Genomic DNA, 18,622 nt, shown 5'->3' with positions numbered 1-18,622 from the left:
GTCACCAGGAGGTGAGCGCGGGGGCTGCACAGCCGTGCACAGCAGCAGCTGGGTAATTTTCATGCTAAGTGAAAAGTAAAGTGCACAGACTCTTTATTAGAGCGAGCACGGTGCGGGGAACAATGAAGGCAGTGATGATCGTTAACTTTCTAATCGGAGGAGAAAAGTCCTCAATGCAATTTTTATGGTAATAACATCGACACTAAAGATAATTGCTCCCCGCGTCGCGCTTAACTGTTTGGGAAAAAAACATTAATTTGCAGGAACTGAGCCAAAGTTTCCTTAAGGCAGCTGTTCCCTGTGCCACCCTGTCCCCAGCCCATGCCAACACTGGCCATTGGCCGACCCCTTGCCCTTCTACCTCTGCCCGCAGTGACCCCTCTCATCCCTTATGTCAGCCAGGATAGGTTTGCACCACGCTGGTGCTGTCTTTCACAGCATCGGTTCCTGGGGCTCAGCTCAGCAGGAAATGCTGGAGACGGTGCAGCCCACCTCTGCGGTGGTGGAAGAGGGCCAGAAACATTTTGGGTGATGTGACAGAGCAGCGCTCATGCTGCAGTAAAGGGGACGGGCAGGGCTGCCCCGTGTGCCGGGACCACCGTGAGCAGGGAGGAATGGGAGCTCACGTTCCCTGAGGAATAATAAGCACAGGAGAAATTACAGCCAGGTGACATTTTAACGAGCTGGCGTCCTGTGTGGCATTAATATTCCAGGGGCTGCAATTCCCTCGTGGGTGTTTGAGAGATGAAAAAAAATCCAAGCCCAGTAAAATCAAATAAATAAATCTCTGCCTAAGCGTGGCGTCTCCCCCGCCCCCGGCACGGAGCGGGTGGCACGCGGTGTGATTTCCCCTGTGATCCCCTGCCGCCGAGCAAGCAATCGTCTCATCTTTGAGCGTGGCAGCAGGATGATTTATCCCGGCTCCCGACGCCCCGGATGGGGCGAGAGCGTGGGGCCGGGGATGATGCATTGGGCAGGAGCAGAGGTGGCAGCGGGGGGAAGGCGGGAGAGCAGGGTGCGCACACAGGCCACCACTCAATTCTAAATTAATTTTAATATTTGACAAATCAAATCTACTTAGGTGAGCCATGGGCCATGCAAAGGAGATTTATGAGGGTTTGGGGCTGACGGCTGCACGTGTAGCCCTTATTGGCCACTGCCTGATGGGGCTCCAGCACTCACAGCATCACTAACTCCCCCCTCCCCAGGAGCAGGGATGCAGACAGTGAAACAGTGTAACAGTGGCAAGAAAAATGTCCCAGAACCTAAGTCCTGGTTTGTTGGGCTGGCAAGAGTGACAGACTCTGTCTGCCTGCCCCAGCTCTAATCCCACTGGCAAAGCTGGAAGCCAGGGCACAGTCCTGGCTATAGTTAGATATGCTTCCTGATGCCCAGGATGTCCCTGGGAACTCCAGCTGACCTAGAGAAGAGCAGCCAGTTCCAGCCTGCTTGGGATGATGCCGGAGCAGTTTCCCATGAGCTGGGGAATTATAGACCTGTGGAGAGAAGAGCCATGCGGGGAGCAGGTGGTGGTGTGCAGGGTGTGCAGAGCCATTTGCCTGCAGGACCATTTCAGTCCCAGCTCCATCAGGCCCACAGATTCATGGGCCCTGGGAGGTGACAGGAAACCTGATAGGTTTTAAGACAGCAACATGCCCTGAATCTGCAAGGTGCCTGAGCAGGCGAGGCAGGGAATCCAAAATGTTTACTGCCTCAAGGGACTGCGGAGCAGTGAAGGCAGGCTGGGCTGCCTGGGATGAGATTTCCATGCTGGGGACAGACTACTGCCATCCCTAATGTGCTATTGGAAATCCCTCCCTCAGCATGGGCATCCCTCCAGGAGCTCTGCAGAGCTGGTAGGGGAGACTCAGGGAAGCCCCTGAGCTGAACCCACTCCTGTGGCAAAGCCTCAGCTTGAGGGCTACCCTGGATTGCAGAAGTCTTTCACAGTGATGCTAGAGAGGGGTCTTTAGTGCTTTCTGCCCCAGTGCCCCTCACACCTGGGTAGTGTGAGGACCAGCCTGTACTTGTTTCTTCTTTCCAATTAATTTACCTGGCACAGTCAGGCAGCCATGCCCCAGTGCTCAGGCAGGGAAACCAGGGCTGCCCTCCAGCAGCTCTTTCCTGCAGAATGCTATTACAGAGATGCAGCACGGGGCTCTGTGCTGCAGACCAGCCCCATGTCTAGCTGCAGCCTCAAGCTGGAATATCTCGAGGGACCTACAGCATATATCTGTACTGAGGAACATGCAGCGAAGAGGCAAGTGGTGCACAAACCAGAACCCTGGGCAGCTCCATTTCCTGTTCTGCCTGTGCCTCCCCCAACTCCCACTCTAACAGAGCCCTCCAACTGCCCCAGGTGTGACAGAGAACAGCCAAGGGCCAGGGGAGAGATGTGAGGTAGAGGAAAGACAGCCTGTATGCAGGGATGACATGTACGCCAAAACCTTGCAAGATTTACAGTATAAAACAGAGACAACAAAGGTCTCAGAGAACTTCATGAAATCTCTACAAGTTGTCTGGGCCAGTAGGGTCCAGCTTTAAGAGGTGATGGATGTAAGAAGAAGGCAGTTTCCAGCCCCTGCTTGGCCCAGCAGGGCATGGGTGGCAGCTGCTGCATCCCAGCATGTCCTGGTGTAATGGGATGAAGTAGGATGGATGGGTGGAGGGCCATGCCTCTGGGGCCGTGAGCTTACAGTGAGCTTCATCCCCACGATGGCCCACAGTTCCTGATGGCCCTCTCCAGCCAAACTCCAACCCTACAGGTGCCCCAGACACAGCAGAGGCAAACTTCCAGTGATGCACAGTCCATAGGAAGGTGGGCACTGTGTTACAGCTCCAGCTCTCAGCAGAAGCGTATGTTCCCATAAAATAGCTACATTTGGATGCAGAGATTTCCAGGGATCTGAGAACGCTGATAATTAAACATCTGTTCTGCATTTGTCTGTTTTCCTGCCACAATGTCGCTCCAGCCCTCATTCTCCCCTCCCTGTCCTCCAGCAATCAGTCTGGACAGCATTCCCTGCTCACTGCTCTGTCCTGGCCCTGAGCCACAGCACCCTGGGCCATGGGCACTGGAAGGGAGATGGCAGCTCTGGGCACTCTCAGAGCAGACAGCAGCTTCACTGCCAGCACTCACAGCCTTTGAGAGGCTGCAAAGCCAACAGCCTTCTCTGTGGCTTGCACCAGCCCAAACAGTTTCTCTGAGCCCCACCGAGCATTGCCAGCCAGTGCTTGTCCATGCACAGTGCCTGGGCTGAGCAGGCAGCTGCCACCACCATGCTGCAACAGGAGAGCATCAAAACAACCTCCAAATTGATCACAGAGACTTTCCTGCAAGCCCCAGTCATGTCCTGCTAGGAGCAAGCATCTGCTCTAGTTACTGTCTCCTAGGAGAGCACCGAGGGCTTCAGGCTGTCACAGGAGGAGCAGACCCAAACATGACATCTCCATGGAGCCCGGGCTATGGCAGGCAGGGCCACAGCACCACTGAGCAGATGGCACCACAACCTGGATCGATGGGAGCCGGTGTGTCCCACGGGGGCTCTACCAGCTCATACAAGGCTGGGCTGGTGGTGGATTGAGCTGGGGAAAAGGCTGGGTCCCTTTCCTAGCTGTGGTACCCTGACCCCAGCTGAGCCGCTGCCTCTGGCCAAACACGCAGCAGGGCTGAGCTGAGGCAGCTGTCCCTGCCCGCACTGACTGCACTCCCTGTCTGGCCACCGCTGGCAAGCTGGGACACCTGCACTGCCGTGCCAGGTGGGCACTGCCAGCGGCCACACCACCACCTCTGCCCGGGGGCCCAGAGCCCAGCGGGGTGCCAGCATCTGTGGGGACAGCACCCTGCTCAAAGAGGGGTTCCAGGAGCCGAGGTGGGCACAAGGATCGGGGAGCCTCTCTAGGGTACACTTCAGAGGACCTGGTGCAGCACCCAGCATGTGCCAGCCACATGCCCCCCTTCACCAGGGCTGCCCTTCCTGCCATCCCTTGTCCCCTGCTTGCTCCTTGCCCTGCCTCCTGGCCCACACGCTGTTTGTCACACTTGTCACCATGGCAAGGGAGAGATTAGCTGTAGACCCTCTGCTCCTGCCCCAAGCCACTGATTCATATTCATGAGACTTCAAAGCATCTCTCTGGCTCTCCTGCACCAAACCTAATCCTCTGCTGCAGCACCGTGCCAGCAGTCCCAGCCCTCGCTCTCAGCTCCAGGCTGGGAGCTGGCAGCCCCACAGTCCTCCTACCCTGGCTGGCCATGGCCATGCAGCCACGCTCCCACCAGCCCACAGTCATGGGAGAATGCTCTGCACCATGGGGTTGCTGCCATGGGAGCCACAAAAATCAAGGGTTAGGAGCACAGAGGTGATGGCTTTTGTGTCCTCACCTGCACCTGCCCATCCCTCCACCCCTCAGAGCTGTACTCGCAGTACCGTGCCTGGGCTGCCAGCCCAGCAGCATCCCTGCATGGATTGCAGTCATACCAACAGTCCTCTGTAAGGGATGATTGATACAGGTTCCTCACAAGCCCCTACAAACCTGCCACGATCAGCAACCAGCAGGGCTCGGGTGGGCAGTACCGAGGGGCAGCTGGGTACTCAGAGCACGACCTTGTTGGGCAGTCTTCCTGCGCCCACCAGCCACAAATCCTGCATCACGGTACCAGCAGAAAAGTGCAGGGAGCGTGCTGGAAGCATTTGGATGTGCAGGCAGGACCACAGTGAGTACCTGCTTCCAGTCTGCCCCTGCAGAGCTGTGGGGCAGAGGATGGGAGGAAAAGGCACCCAGGAGTGATCTCCCCTCAGCCCGCTGCAGTGTGGGTGCAAGCAGGGCTGCAGGCCACCAAACACCGTAGGGCTACTGGGCCACCTCCATGTACAGCTCATCTGCTCCACAGGAGGATCACGTGGGGGTCAAACACAGGCAGCCCCACTCAGAGAGCCAGTGGTACCGTGCCACCTGCAGGTGCCGGCAGCCCCATGCCAGAGCCGGTGCCGGGAAGGTTCTGGTTCTGCACTCAGGTCCTGGCCGTGGGCGGGCAGCGGGCGGCAGGTCCCCCACGGAGCCATCTCCTCCAGATGGTGAAGGCCATTAGAGCCGCTCTCATGCGCATGGAGCCATAAAGTTTATGGGGCTCATCATTTAGCTGTAATGGAAATAGTTAAATCTGTCTCTCTTTAAGCAAACTCTGCCCTCGTGGGAGCGCTTGGTGCAGGCAGGCAGAGGCCTCCGGTGGCCAGCGGGTGCCTCCGCTCGCCATCCATCACCCAGGCATCTGGGACATCCAACCCTGGCACTCCTACCTGGCACCTGGACATCCCTGCCATGTCAGGATGGGGCCAGGCAGTGATCCCTGCACTACCAGTCCTGGTGCCTCAGTTTCTCCTCAGCACGGACAATGCTAGAACCAAATTTCGGGTGACCAGGGAAGATTTGAGACTACATAAATTCCCTGACAGCAGAGGCTGAGAGGTAATGTGCAGACAGACAGGCAGAGAGGGCAGGGAGCTGCAAGAAGGATGATGCCTATCTGTGTAGGGGTGAGGTGGATTTGGCCAACGCAGACCTACCCCACAGGGCTTTGGCCCAGCAGGACTCAGCCTGGAGCCTGCCAGAGCACACTGCATGGGGCAGAAGAGCAAGTGATGCACCAAAAACCACTCATTTCTCACAGGCACCCACAGAGCTGGGCAAGGAGATACGATCCAAACACAGCCCAGGTTGCCCCCAGCTCTTGAAGCAAGATCTGGTCAGGGAGAAGGGTGAGAGCAGCCCCTCACTGTGCCTCACAGCACCCCTTAGCCCTGGCCTGGGGATGTGGGGCTGAATCCCCAAAAGGTAAGCCGCCAGTGTGTTTATGGAGGGCCACTTTCTCCCATGGGGTGGGTGGGGGTGCTGACCTGGGATGGGGTGAGACCCTGGGGCTGCTGCCACTGCTGGAGCCAGCCCTGCTTAGCCAAGGTGGTGTTAGGAGCTGCCCCCCCTCAGCATGCAAAGCATGATTAATTACAAAGTAAGTCATTAATATTCACAGCTAATTAAAGATCCTTATCATGAATAATGGAAATCACTCTCCAAAATATGGGACAAAGGTGGAAGAGTGGGGAAAAAGCCCTTTGGTGAGAGGGGTCTACAAAGGGGCAAAGCTCTGGGGCAGGGGCATACGAGGCAGTGGTCATGCCCTCCTTGTGGGATGCTTGGGTCTGGCAGTGCCCTGGTTGGGGGGCAGTGATTGGCAGAAGCAAAGGCAGTGGGCATTTGAGCTGGCAGAGGATTCAGCCACACTGGAACAGGGCCCAGGAGGCCCCAGGGACACCAGGCAACCCTGCCTGTGGGTCTCTAACCTGCCACCCCATCATGTGCGGGACCCAGTCTTGCACGCTTTGTGCTGGCCCACTGGAGGACACCTCCTCCTGCAGCAGGGATTGTCCTAATCCTGGGTCATACAGCCCCCAAGCCAGCTGGCCCCAGCAGCCTCCCAGAGCAAAGCTGGGATGGGGCTGCCTGGTCCTTGAGGAGCAGGTGGGAAGGGAGGGCACCGGCACTTTGCCTGAGCTCCTGTTATACAAATGAAAGGTTTTTAGTGGGAAAGTCTCTGGGAGAGTAATACATCTCCCATATTGATCGCAGGCCAGGGACCAAGGCACGGCTTAAACAGTAATTGATTTCTAGCCGCCGAGATGTGTTGGGGAGCATTGATTTAACAGCACTGCAGACACACTGCTACTAATCTGATTAAAGTATTTAGCAGAAATGTTATTCTTTTAAAAAAAAACAGAGGGAGGTGACAGTGCTGCCTGGGGCTGAGGCAGGCCTGTAGAGCAGGGACAGCCTAGCACCCTGCCAGCGGGGACCTGGGGACAGCTCTGTGCCTGTACCCTGGTGGGGGTGCCGCTGCCTAGGCCCACATCACCAGCCAGTTGTGCTTGCAGCCATTCCTGATGGAGCTGCCAAGGATGCGTGTGAGCCGGGCAGGATGCAGGCAAGGCACAGCCAAGGATGTGTGCTGGGAACGTGGACAACACGTGGACGAGCGCCAAGCCAGTGACCCTGCCAGTGCAGCCACCAGCTGTGCTGGGGACAGGGCAGGAGTGGGAGGAATTAGGGACAGCCTGAAGAGGTAGACCTGGTTGGAGGCATGCTCGGCTGGTGGAGCAAGCACATGGGCCACAGCAGAGCTGCAGCAGCCAGGGAGGTGCAGGAACCAAGGTCTAGCAGAGCCTGAGCATAGAGGAAATGCTGAGCAAAGGGGACCTTGCAGGGACCATGTGCACTGCTGGGCTACTGGCCATGCAGCATCCTCGTGGTCAGGCTTTCCCCACATTGAGCCCTGCCACAGCTGGTCAGGCCATCACCAAGAGCTCTTGCATGCTGTCCCCTCCTGCCCCTGTCCTGCCCCACTGCTGAGGGCAGAGATGGATGCTGGGCTACTGAGAATGGGACTCCCTCATGCCATTCCTGGCCCTTGTGGAAAGGTACCAAATGAGCAGGTGGAAGGGTTCCTGCCACTCCCCATCACACTCATCAGCCCAGTTAATTAACAGGCGATGTCAAACAAATAAATTATTCCTGCTTCCTATTGATTCTAATTTACTGGCCCCTGGAGAACACAGGATCGTTTTTCCCACCTGTCACCCCTGCATAGCAGCTGCACTAACATCTGCCCTGCTCTCTTCACCTCTCCTGCCCATCTACCTTTGGGGCAGAGCTGGGCACAGCCTCAGGGCCCACAGTGCCCTACATCACTGCCAGCTATATCCCAGAATGCAGTTGCAGCCAGGTCTGCTTCTTCTGCTGGGAATGGCAGATAACACTACTGCCAACAGCACAGGAGAGAAACTGTCTGCCCATTGTTGTGGCACCCCTGCTTGCCTGGGGTTCAGTGTCATCCAGGAGTTCTCTGGCTCCTTTCCTGTCCCCAGCACCACCAGAAAGGGTGTGGGTGCCAGTTGTGGCTACCTGAGAATTCAGGCCCTCAGCCCAGGCTATGCCTACCAAGACAACAGCCAAATTTCCCTGCTGGCCCAGAAAGATGCCCTTTCTGCCCACACATCAGCCTTTGAAGCCTGTCTCCTCTGCAGGAGGCTGATCAAAGCTTGTGCCCCTCCCAGCTCCCAGCCCTATGGACGCTGGATCAATAAATCAATGCCAGCTCAGCTGCTGACTGCACAGTAAGCTTGGTTGGGAGATCCTGGAGAGGAACAGGGTCCTGGCATCCACCCCTGCCTGCTTTGGGGCCTCAGCTCATGGTTGATGTCACACTGGGCTAGTGATGCACCACACCAATCCAGGCTCTCAGGCAGGATGGGGATGGCTGCCAGCCCTTAGCAGCCAAGATTGTCTCCTGCTGGGGTCTGGGCAGCACCCAGTGGCACGTCCTGGTCCTCCCCTGGCCAGAGCACCACTGCCCAGTGCTGCCTGCAGCAGGAGGCTGCAGGAGCCTCTGGGCTCACATGCAGTGGTGTAAGTGACAGCATATCTGCCCCTTGCAGGGCATAGGGTCATCAGCTGGCTCAGCTGAGGGATGCTCCAGGCAGTAGCCTGCCAGCACGGAGCAGCCCTGGCCTCACCACAGCTCCCATAAACGACAGGCCACGCCAAACTAGGGTAGCTGGAGCCCAGCCAGGGTCATGGAATGGGGCTATGGGTGCAGCCTGCCTACTAGCCTGCCTGCCTGCCTGCCTGCTGCTCCAGGCACTGGTGCTTTCCAGATCTGGATGAACTGGATTTCCTTGGATTGGACAGATTAAATTGATCCCGGCCAGATGCCAGTAGTAGGCTGCTTGCCACGTGCCTATAGCCCGAGCCTGCCTGGAGCGTTTGCTGCTTGGATGGGGGTCACCTGGCATCTGGCTTGGGAAGGGACACACAGAGCACTGGACTCACTGTTGGAAACCCTGCCTTGTGTCTTGTGATGCCTGTTTTTCCACAAGCCCTTGGACATCTCCTTGCAGCCCTTCCCTTGCAGAAAGCGGAGCAGCAGCCCTGCTGCTGTGCCAAGGGGAGGGTGAGGAAGTGTAGTGGATGCTGCTGCCAAGCTCTGCTGCCAACGTGGCCAAGGCCAGGGGGGCCGGCAGGTGACGCACTCACCCCGGGTGATTCATCTCAGGTGTCTGGCAGCAGCAGCCAGAGAGCCAGGGTGGCTTCAGCTGTTTCAGGATGTCATGCCCAGAGCCAGTCTATCATCCTGGCCTCCAGCCCTTGTCTGAATCCACATGCATGCTCCCACAAAAGTGGTCCTCATGGATGCAAGCGGGCTATACCCATGCCTGGGAGTTGCCAGCCTCCCCACCAGTGCCCCACCACTCACCCTGCGAGGCCTGTGGGGTGCCTGGTGGAGCAGGAGGCCGCAGCTCCCATCCGGATTGGCGTGGTCCCGCAGCAGCGCGCGGTGGGGCGCGTGTAGGAGGAGCGGCTGGCAGCATCGCAGCCAGGAGATAAGCTCCCTGCTCATCCTCATCGCATGTGACGGGAGGGAGATTTATGGCTCCAAGCTGCAATTTGTGCGTGGCTCCAACACACCGTATTGATCACTCCTGGTTGCTCCTGCTGCTCCCTCACCTCCCAGCCCCTGCCTGTTAACTCTTCCAGTCCTGGGGACACCATCAGTGCACCCTGATGCAGCAAGGAGCACCCCAGGTCCAGGCTGGATGGGATGCCAGGGCCCATCTCCTGGGAGAAAAGCAGAGGTTTTCCTGGCTGGGGCTCAAAGCAGAGCAGGCAGGGAGAGTCTGGCTGCGTTGGCAGTTAGGAGCATCCCTTGGAAAGGAGAAGGGCCGAGGGGGCAGAGAGGTGGTGGAGAAGCCAAGGGGACAAGGATGGCAGTCACTGATAAGGGAACATTGTGGAGGGGATGAGGCATCGTGCCAAGGATTAGTGCTGAGTGTACAGGGGACGGCAGGTGGTGACAAAGGAACGGTTCCCAGGGGGGCAACGTGGGATGGCCGTGGGCAGTGCCAAGGGCACATGGACAGCAGTGTGCACCAAGCAGTCCCAGGGCCAGCTGGGGGGCCGATGCCAAGGGGATGAGGATGGGGGCAGCCGAGGGGGGACGGGGATGGGGTTGCAGGTGGCTCTGCAGCAGCAGCAGGAAATGATGTGTGAAATGAAGAGTTCCTGCCCAGTGCCCAGAGGGAGCGTGCAGCATACTGAGCAGGGTTGGGGCTGGGGAGGGGGCTGCAGGGGGGGCTGAGGGGGTCCCCAGCCTTGTGTAGGGATCCTGACAGAGGGGGCTGCTCTGCAGCACGGGGCTGCATCCTTCCTACAGGAGAAACGGGAAGGGGTTCTCGGCATGGGACTGCTGAGTAGCTGCTGTGGGGCTGGAGGCTGTGTGGGGCACAGCCTTGCTAGATCAAGCCCTCACTGCCCCCCTGTTGCGACGCCCCAGCACCATGTCCCCGCCACCCCCTCCCTGCTCGCTGGTTTCCCGCTGCTCCACGGAGATAATTAAATCCGCTATTTCGGCAGGTTCCGCATCCCCTGCCAGGCGGATCCGCAATCAGCCTCGAGAGGGCCGGGGGCCACCCACCTGCGCCCCTCCACCCTCACCGCCCCCACGCTGGGGCACCTTGGCTGGCCCTGACACCTCTGCCTGCCTCGGATCCCTGTCTGCACCCTTGGAGACAATCCTGGGTGTTGTGGGAGGGGTAACACACTGCTCTCCCTTGTTGGTAATATCTCCTCTCCAGCTCAGGGTCGCAGTCCCATGCCAGCTGCTCCTGAGAGGGGACCCCTGTCCCTAAAGCCAGCCTGGCTGTAGAGGGACACTTCCAGGGGTGCCACAGACCCTAAGCACGGGCAGGAGCTGCTCCCCACCAGCTGTCCAATGTCCCCAGTTTCCCATTATTTCCCAGTTCTGATGTTATCATTCCTGCAGCACCCAGAGAAGCTTTAAATAATTCACGGAGGTGAGCTGGGGCACAGATGCTCCCAGAGGCAGCTGGTGTGAGTGGGCAGGCAGCGGCTGGGTGGCAGAGATAGCGGTGCTGTTCCCGCCGGCTGCCCAGGGCCTGCTGGCACCTCCCAGCTGGGAAGGAAGGGCTTGGGCTGTTCACGGAGGAGAAGCACTGAGAACATCATCCTGAGACAGTTTAGCAGAGTCAGGAGGTGAGCAGGGTTCCCAGGCAGCCCCACACTGTGCTGGCCCCACGCCCAGCCCCACGCCATGCCCCCTGCCTGGCTGGCTGTCCCTTCCGCCTCCCCTCTGCCCCAAATCCACTATGCTGGATGCCAGATTGATTCCTGAAGCTGGCAGCTCTGGCTGTAAATTTTGATCAATAATTTAAGGGGGTAAAACTATTAATAGAATATTAAACAATCTGCTCTCATGTGATGCATGAAGGTGGGAGTGAAGTTGAGGGTACCTGGATGACCTGCACAGCTACCTCCTGGCCCAGCCAAAAACCCCCACACTACCTTGCCAGTGCAGCAGGGAGAGTGGCAAGCATTGCTGTAACTAATTGTCGGCTGTGCCAGGAGAGGGGAGGGCGGCATCCATCAGGGAGTGGAGTTATTGATGGACTCCAAGGCTGCTATTACCTGCCAGCCCTGCTATTACACACACCATCACTCAGTGCGTGGCTGTGGCCGCCACGCCAGCCCCTTGGTGGTGCCTTGCACCGTGCTGGCCGGGACAGCCACTGGAAACAGGTATAATTACACAGACAGTGCCCACCAGGAGTGTTTCAGCTGCAGCTCCACTACCTGTGCTGCCACACATTGCACTGGTGCTGTTCAGTGCTGCCTGAGTTCTCCTCTAGGTCTTGTCTCCCAGCCCCACAACAAACCAGCACTGTGCAGATCCCATGGCACATATCTGCCCCGCCCCAGTGCCTTCTCCACCTTTTTCAACCAGGTTGGCCCCACACAGCCTGGCTGAGCCGCAGAAAGGAGGCAGTCCCTGCCATCCTGGAGTGGGGAGCTGGCCTTCCCCACCAGCAGGTGATGCCCTTGGGAGCCACCGTGCTGTGAAGCTGAGAGCCCACCGCAGCCTGACTCATTCTGGGAGGATTAGTCCCTGATCCCCCACTGCCCAGACCCAGGGAGGGCAGCTCTAGGAAGCGAGGAAGTGAAATCAGGGAGATTAACCCCGGTCCCCAGTGGGATGGAAAATGGAGGCACATCTGCTCATCGGAATGGAAGGAACAGCCGCCCTGTGGGGGAGAAGATAAAAATAGGCTGACATTTACCTGCCAGCCCCAAGCAGGGCGGGTGGAGGGCACCATGACCAGCCTGTGTCCACAGAGGGATGCAGGCATCGGCTTGAGTGCCAGGCACTCGTCACCCGCTGTCCTGCTCAGCAACGGCGTGAGGCACGCTGTGTGACAGCAGGACGGTGCCCTAGGGCAGCAGCAGTGATGGGGAGTCCTGCCAAGGCAAGGGTGCCTTCTGGGCACACACAAGCATGCATGCTGAGGTAATGGCACAGCAGCATTTCACAAACATTCACATGCTTGTGAAAGGGGTTTGGTGCGTTCAGGGCTGCCTGTGTGTAGAGCTGGGCAGCAGGGTCGCTGGCAGTGAGGGGGAAGATGTAGCATGGGAAGGGCAGTGAGCTCAGATTGGGCTGGTGCCTGAGCCTGGAGCCAGCTGGAGTACTATTGCTCTTTGAGGGGTGGTGGTGAGAACAGAAGGCAGAGTTGTGATCTGCAGTAGAGATGCTCAGGCAGATGCTCAAGGATGTCAAAAGAAACCTTTTACCTGGGCATCCTTCCCTGCAACCAGCATAAAGAAACCTTTTCACCTGTCCAAAGCCCTGCAGTCTGGGCTGCCAAGAAGGGCTGATGTCACTCTCTGCTCTGCTAAGGAGCCAGGGGATGCTACAGCAGCTGTTAGCACCTCTCTGCTTGCCTGTAGCAGCCCTGTTTTCCCATGCACGGACCAGAGCAGGGCATCCTTCTACAACGGCTTTAACATTTCCCAGCAGTGTTGGAAGCATTTCCTTGGGAAGACACTTGCCTCTTCACAGCCATCTCCAAGGAGCAGGGGCCAGCCACCCTACAGTCATAAGGTCAGGATGCCTCCTCCAGTTTTGCCAGCTTGGCATCACACCTCTGACGGGCATTTACCTTGCTGTGTGCCCAGAAGCTCAGAGTGCCTGCCCAAGCCAAGGCACAGCATCATCCAGCCCAGCCACAGTGAGTCCAAGCCAAGGCACCAAGAAGCCAGCGCATTGGGTGGGAAGGGTTAACTGCTGTGAGAGCAGAGCCTCCCCTTCCTCCCCCTGCACTGTGTTTTACAGGCCGGAGCTATTACCAGGAAATGTTCCCATCAGCACCATTGATCCCCTTGTTTACAGCCCAGTAATCCTCCACTGTTGACTCAGGAGCAAAAAGGAAAGAAGGGAGGGGATGGCTCCCCCTTGGGCATTGCCTCTGCCCTGCCTGCATCCCACCCGAGCCGGCCTGATGCACTGGGGTGACCCTGCCACACCTGGCTGGGCACTGGAGTCTGCAGCCAGTGGGAAGGCTATGGAGAGTGGCACAGGAGCCCGACTGTGAGAACTGCCATGGCCGTGCTAGAGCTGGCCCACACAGGCAGCTGCAGGTCCCCCTTCGCCAGCATTGCCCTCCTGGCACACGGCTGTGCCCCCCGCTAGCTGCCTGACACCTGGTGGAAGGGCCCAGTGTGACAGCCCCACTTTGTTCTCGTTAGGGTGATGAGAGGAGGTGCCATGCTAGGTTAGAGACCCAACTCCCAGCTCTGCATATGCCAAGCTGGAGCAGCTGCCAGCTGGGACAGCCAGTGGCAGTGGGCACTCACACACTGCCCGGGGAGGCTGCAGCCTCCAAGGCTGCCCACCAAGCGGTAGGATGGCAGGGCTGGCAGGACTCTTGGGGTGCTGGCCTTGCACAGTCCTGCCTGCTAGTCCCCCTGTGTGTCAGCTCTCCCCAGCCCAGGAGGGCTCGGAAACCTAGGCCAGGGCTCCCTCAGCCTTGGCCCAACTGAGATCCCACAAACCTGTGCCGAGCACCTGTGCCAAGAGCACTTGTGTGGTGTCCATCAATGGGACTTTCATGAGCTTTTTACTTCTTCTGGCTCAGATAGCACCAGGGGCTCAGCCACATCCCCACGCTGACTGGAAGGGCAGGATTGTACCTTCCTCTGCTCACTTCCACTAACGCCTGGATCCAACCCATCTCCTGGTACCTGCTCTGCTAGGAGGAGATATGCTCTGTTCCTTTTTAAAACCCTCCAGGCCCGGATTTACCTTCCCTCCCTCTGCAAGCCCTCAGGAGCCTGGCTCTCCCCCAGAGCCCATGGCAGAGGTAAGGAGCCAGGCTTCCCAGGAAGGCTGGTGCAAGGCTGCGAGTCACAGCCTACCTCTGCTGGGGCTGATCCAGTCTGGGCAAATCCCAAGGCTGGGCCCCCCAGCCTATCCTTTCTCTGTGCCTCTCAGCCCAGCTTCACAGCACAAGCACTGCCAGAGACCCCCCAGCTCAGCCTAGTGCACCCCAGCTCTGCATGCGGCTCTGCCCCAGCCCCAACAAACCCAAGGCCTTACAGCCCACCAAAACCGGTGCCTGACATCTTTCTCCTTCTCCGATCTTTGGTCACTGGGGGCTAGGATCTCCTTATCAGCACCACAGCAGTGCACTAGGCTGTGGGTGCCAGCCCAGGGGCCATGCCTAGCCCTCTCTGCCCCCTGGAATGTACCAGCACTGGCCACTCACTGTCTGGAAGTCGCTGCTGTTGCAGTCCTCCTTGGCGAATGTGCAGCGGACGAGCATCTCGCCCAGGTCCAGCTGGTGGCCCACACGCTCATAAAATTCCTCCAGGTGGAAGGGATGGCTCTTCTCCTCCTCGTTCATGGCCAGCAGAGCCTCCAACCTGCTCCTCTCAGGGCTTTCCAGCACCAGGGGCCGGCCAGCAGCATCCAGGAGCCCCAGCATCTCCCCTGCCCAGTAGAGATCATGGCTGGAGAGCTGTGAGAAGCGGGCAGGGTTGAGGTTGCAGATCGTAACGGCGGGGAAGATCTTGTTGTGCTCCGATTCCTCCTCCAGCTGGGTGCTGTGGGGGTACTGGAAGTACAAGCCCACACACTTGGCATAGGCATGAATAAGGAGGGCCAGCGAGCCCAGGAAGGCCAGCAGCCAGAGTAAGTTGCGGACGGTGTAGCGCCGGTGCCGGAAGATGTGATGGATGCCGTGGAGGGTGGAACGGCTGGCAAACTCTTCCAGGCTGCACGGGGGCTGCCGTGGGGCTGGGACATTGCATGTTGGCTCCCTATCAGGGCAGCCCCCCGCAGGAAGGGCTGCAGAGGGCCAGGGCGAGCCCCAGGTGCGTGGGGGAGGTCTCTGAGCTTCCTCCAGCCACATGCTGCCGGCCGGCTCTGCCTCTCCCCGCTGAGTCCAAGGTGCCAGACGAGGTTTGAGGGGTGGGTGACAGTCAGAGCAGCGGGCGGCCGGGCTGTGCGGTAGGGATGCGCAGCAGTGCCGGGGCGGGACTGGTGCGGGGTGGTGCCGCCCGCACCCTGCCCCGAGCGGGAAGCTCGCTGAGTGCCGAGATCACAGATGTACTTAGATGTACTCACCACATCCTGCAGGAGCTGGAGCCAGAGGCTGAAACATCCTGGAAAGCGCAGGGAAAGCTCACTGCCTGTCCCCCGAGGTTGTGGGCAATTACTTGGAGTCCTGCTCACTTCCACCCTCTCTGTGCACTTAGTGTGGGTTCCCCAGGGAGGGACAGACAGGCAAATTCTTCATTTTCCCCTGCCAGGACATGTAGATGCCACCTGGGCAGAGCTACATGGCCTTGGGCCCAGGAGAGATGCCTGGCCAGGCATGTGTTGGGGGTCAACCTATCTCTGGCCATGGAGATGTGGGGGAGCCCCAAGCTCTGCAGCAGCGTTGCAGAAGTGCAGCTCTGAAGTACAGCTCATCAGGCTGGACAAGGAGTTAAGATGTTGGGTGTCACTCTTGCTACAGCTCCCGCACCCTTGAACTCAAATACCTCCTGCTAAAAGCTGCTAAGGCCCAGACTGCCATGAGCACAGGGAAGAGTGAGGGGTGGCAGAGCACGTGGGGGCAGTGACACAGACCTCAGGGGAGTGCCAGGTGCTGGCACCACAGGGATGCCACCACAGGGATGATGCCAGGCTCTCTAGTATGATGCTACCATGGAGGACATCTGACATGGTGGAGGGGCCAGCACCACTCAGCATCCCTTGCCTCCACAGTGCACAGGAAGATGCAAAAACTTCTATGAGGCCAGCTTTGAAGCTGAAAGAAGCGGTTGCTTGTGAGTCATGAGATGCACTTGTGTACCCAAAAGCTTTCTGAACAATCTCAGTTGGTCTGCTAAAATATGCTGCTTTTTCTTACTGGGTTTGCCACTCGTGGACCTGTCTGAGCAAATCCCACAGCACCGGTTTGCTGACAGTGGGAGCAGAGCAGAGGCACAGAGCAGAGCTGTGTCTGTGAGGCCAGGGAGGGCACACAGCTAGGATAGCAGGCTGTGTTCTCCAGCCTCCCAGGAGAGATGATGGGGAAATCAGAGGTAAAGATGTTCAGGCACAGGGAAGAAGTGTTTCCCAGGCCCAGTGGGGAGGGGAGCAAGAGGACTGAAGATGTTCAGCCCTGGCTGGGCACCCACAGGGCCTCAGAGCACAGCAAAAGGCACTGCAAGACACTGGCAGTGTCTGTAGCCACAGGCTGGCAAGACTCGCCCTGCCCAGCTGTGCTCCCCTGGCCTGTGCTCCCCAGCACAGCTTTAAATCCATTAGCTTTGCATAATTAGATTTTTCTCAATTACCAGATTATGATAATTAACAGCTCATTTGTAGGAGGCAGTGCCTAATCCCGGCATCACGCCTGGCTCGATGCCAGCCTGGCTCTTGGCTGCTGGTGCTGGCACAGTGGGCAGCAAAGCAAACACCAGGACACAGGAGCTTCAGGAATGCTCCCAGGACTCCCCTAAAACTCTCAACCACTGCTGACCTAGACCTCCCCTTCACTGTCTGGCCAACACAGCCTGCATGGAGGGGTTGGTCCTCAAAAACAAGGGGAATGAGAGCCCAGGCAGGAACAGCATCCTCTAGCAAAGGGAGTTAGCAGGGTTTTAGAAATGGCTCAGTCACCCACATGGCTCCAAAGGTGCAGAAAACATCCTGCAACGCCTCCTCCTACAAGCAGCCACCAAGGCAAAACATGGGAGAGGTTAGCATTGTGGGCTGGGCTGGCATGGCTGCAGTCATTAGGAGTCTCATTAATGAACTTTCCTAGTCAATAATGTTGTGATGAAGGACAGGAGAGCAGGGAGGCAGCTGCTGGTAAGGTACCAATCTTCATCACGGGAAGGCAGGGCAGTTCAGGCAATTACTGCCCATCAACAGAGCTTCATCCCTGGTAACATAATAGAGCAAATATTAAGAGAAAAATGCTTCTCAGGACCTCGAGGGCAAGGGAACAGGGAGCAATATAGATATGCTTGGAGCTCACACAGAATAAATCTACCCAGTCCAACTTCATAGCAATTTTTTTGGGTAAAATTGCTAAATAAATTGATGGTAAAGAGACAAGAGGTATGAAATATCAGGCTTTTATTAAAACATTTGATATAACATATCAGGAAACTAATTCCAGTTAGTGGGGACAGCCATCCCCCACCTGGGCTGGGTGCACTGTGGAGGCGAGGGAGGTGGGGCAGCCCTGGGCACAAGGGGTGCACGGTGGCATCCTGTGACACCACCAGGGATTGCAGTGCCATCAGGGCAGACCCTCTTTTCCCACCCAGGGGAATATGCTGCAGTTTCTGCTCCATGATCTGCCTCCTGGGGTGGCTGTGCCAGGAGCACCAGTGTTGTATCTGGATAATCTGGATGCATCCCTATGGGACAGTGCCCACAGCCAGCCCAGTGCCCCCATTGCACATCTTTTTGGTGACCATCTCCACATGCCTCAGGCTGCTTCAGGGCTCTTCTGCCCCTGCCATGGGCTCTGCTTGCAGAGCTCGGGCTGGGAGGAGGCACTGAGCGTGGGTAGCAGTCATGCCCAGCCAGGCATGACTGGATGGGATGTCTCAAGCTGTTCCCATGCGTCTACTATGCGTGGCATTTCTGCTGTTCTGCCATGAGCATCTCGAGGCGGGGGATCTGGTCCTGCCTCTCCCCCCAGCATGGGCTGCAATTTCGGCTCATGCACGCAATAAATCAGCCTGCTTGCCCTGAGGTGGCTATGTGGCCCCTGCTGCTTCAGATCAGATTTCCCAGCCTCAAATTACCCCAGGCTGCCAGAGAGTTGGATGATTTTGTGCCGCTCCTTCAAACACCCCCTGTTTTGTTTTTATTGCCAGATTTTGCCAAAGCCCCTCGAGTGTCTGCGTGTCCAGGCACAACGTATCCCAGCACATGGTCCTGACTGGCAGCCCTTCTGGGGAGCAGAGCTGCACCAGCCCCGACTGCTCAACACCACGGGGAGTCAGATAAGCCTCGGCAAGGCAGCTTCACTCAACCACAACGGCATTTGCTCCTCGACTAGTTCAAGGCCAGAGGTCCCCTGACAAATTTTGACATGTTTTTCTCAGTGGGGAAGCAGCCCAAAGCGTGGTTTCTGCTGGAAACCACCTGGAGCTTTTCTTCTTTAAAACAGTTTTTCTCAGTGGCGTTCCTTTGATGCTCACACTGGGAGCA

General features: G+C 57.8%; 1 protein-coding gene across 1 annotated transcript in view; it reads right to left on the bottom strand.

Annotated features, from left to right (window-relative positions):
* The window catches only part of ASIC4 (acid sensing ion channel subunit family member 4), a 62,537-nt gene extending 47,226 nt beyond the window's left edge, over positions 1-15,311 (bottom strand). Inside the window, exon 1 of the mRNA XM_088058802.1 lies at positions 14,667-15,311. Within this exon, the coding sequence (XP_087914928.1) occupies positions 14,667-15,311 (645 nt within the window). The remainder of the gene's footprint in view (positions 1-14,666) is intronic.
* Between the last annotated feature and the right edge of the window lie 3,311 nt (positions 15,312-18,622).

The sequence above is a fragment of the Pseudopodoces humilis genome, chromosome 8 (genome assembly GCF_049639895.1).
Source record: "Pseudopodoces humilis isolate 2021_Gansu_Grassland_sample_001 chromosome 8, ASM4963989v1, whole genome shotgun sequence".
Taxonomy (NCBI): Eukaryota; Metazoa; Chordata; class Aves; order Passeriformes; family Paridae; genus Pseudopodoces; species Pseudopodoces humilis.
Note: the sequence above shows the minus strand (reverse complement) of the source record. Positions and strands in the feature narration are given on the sequence as shown.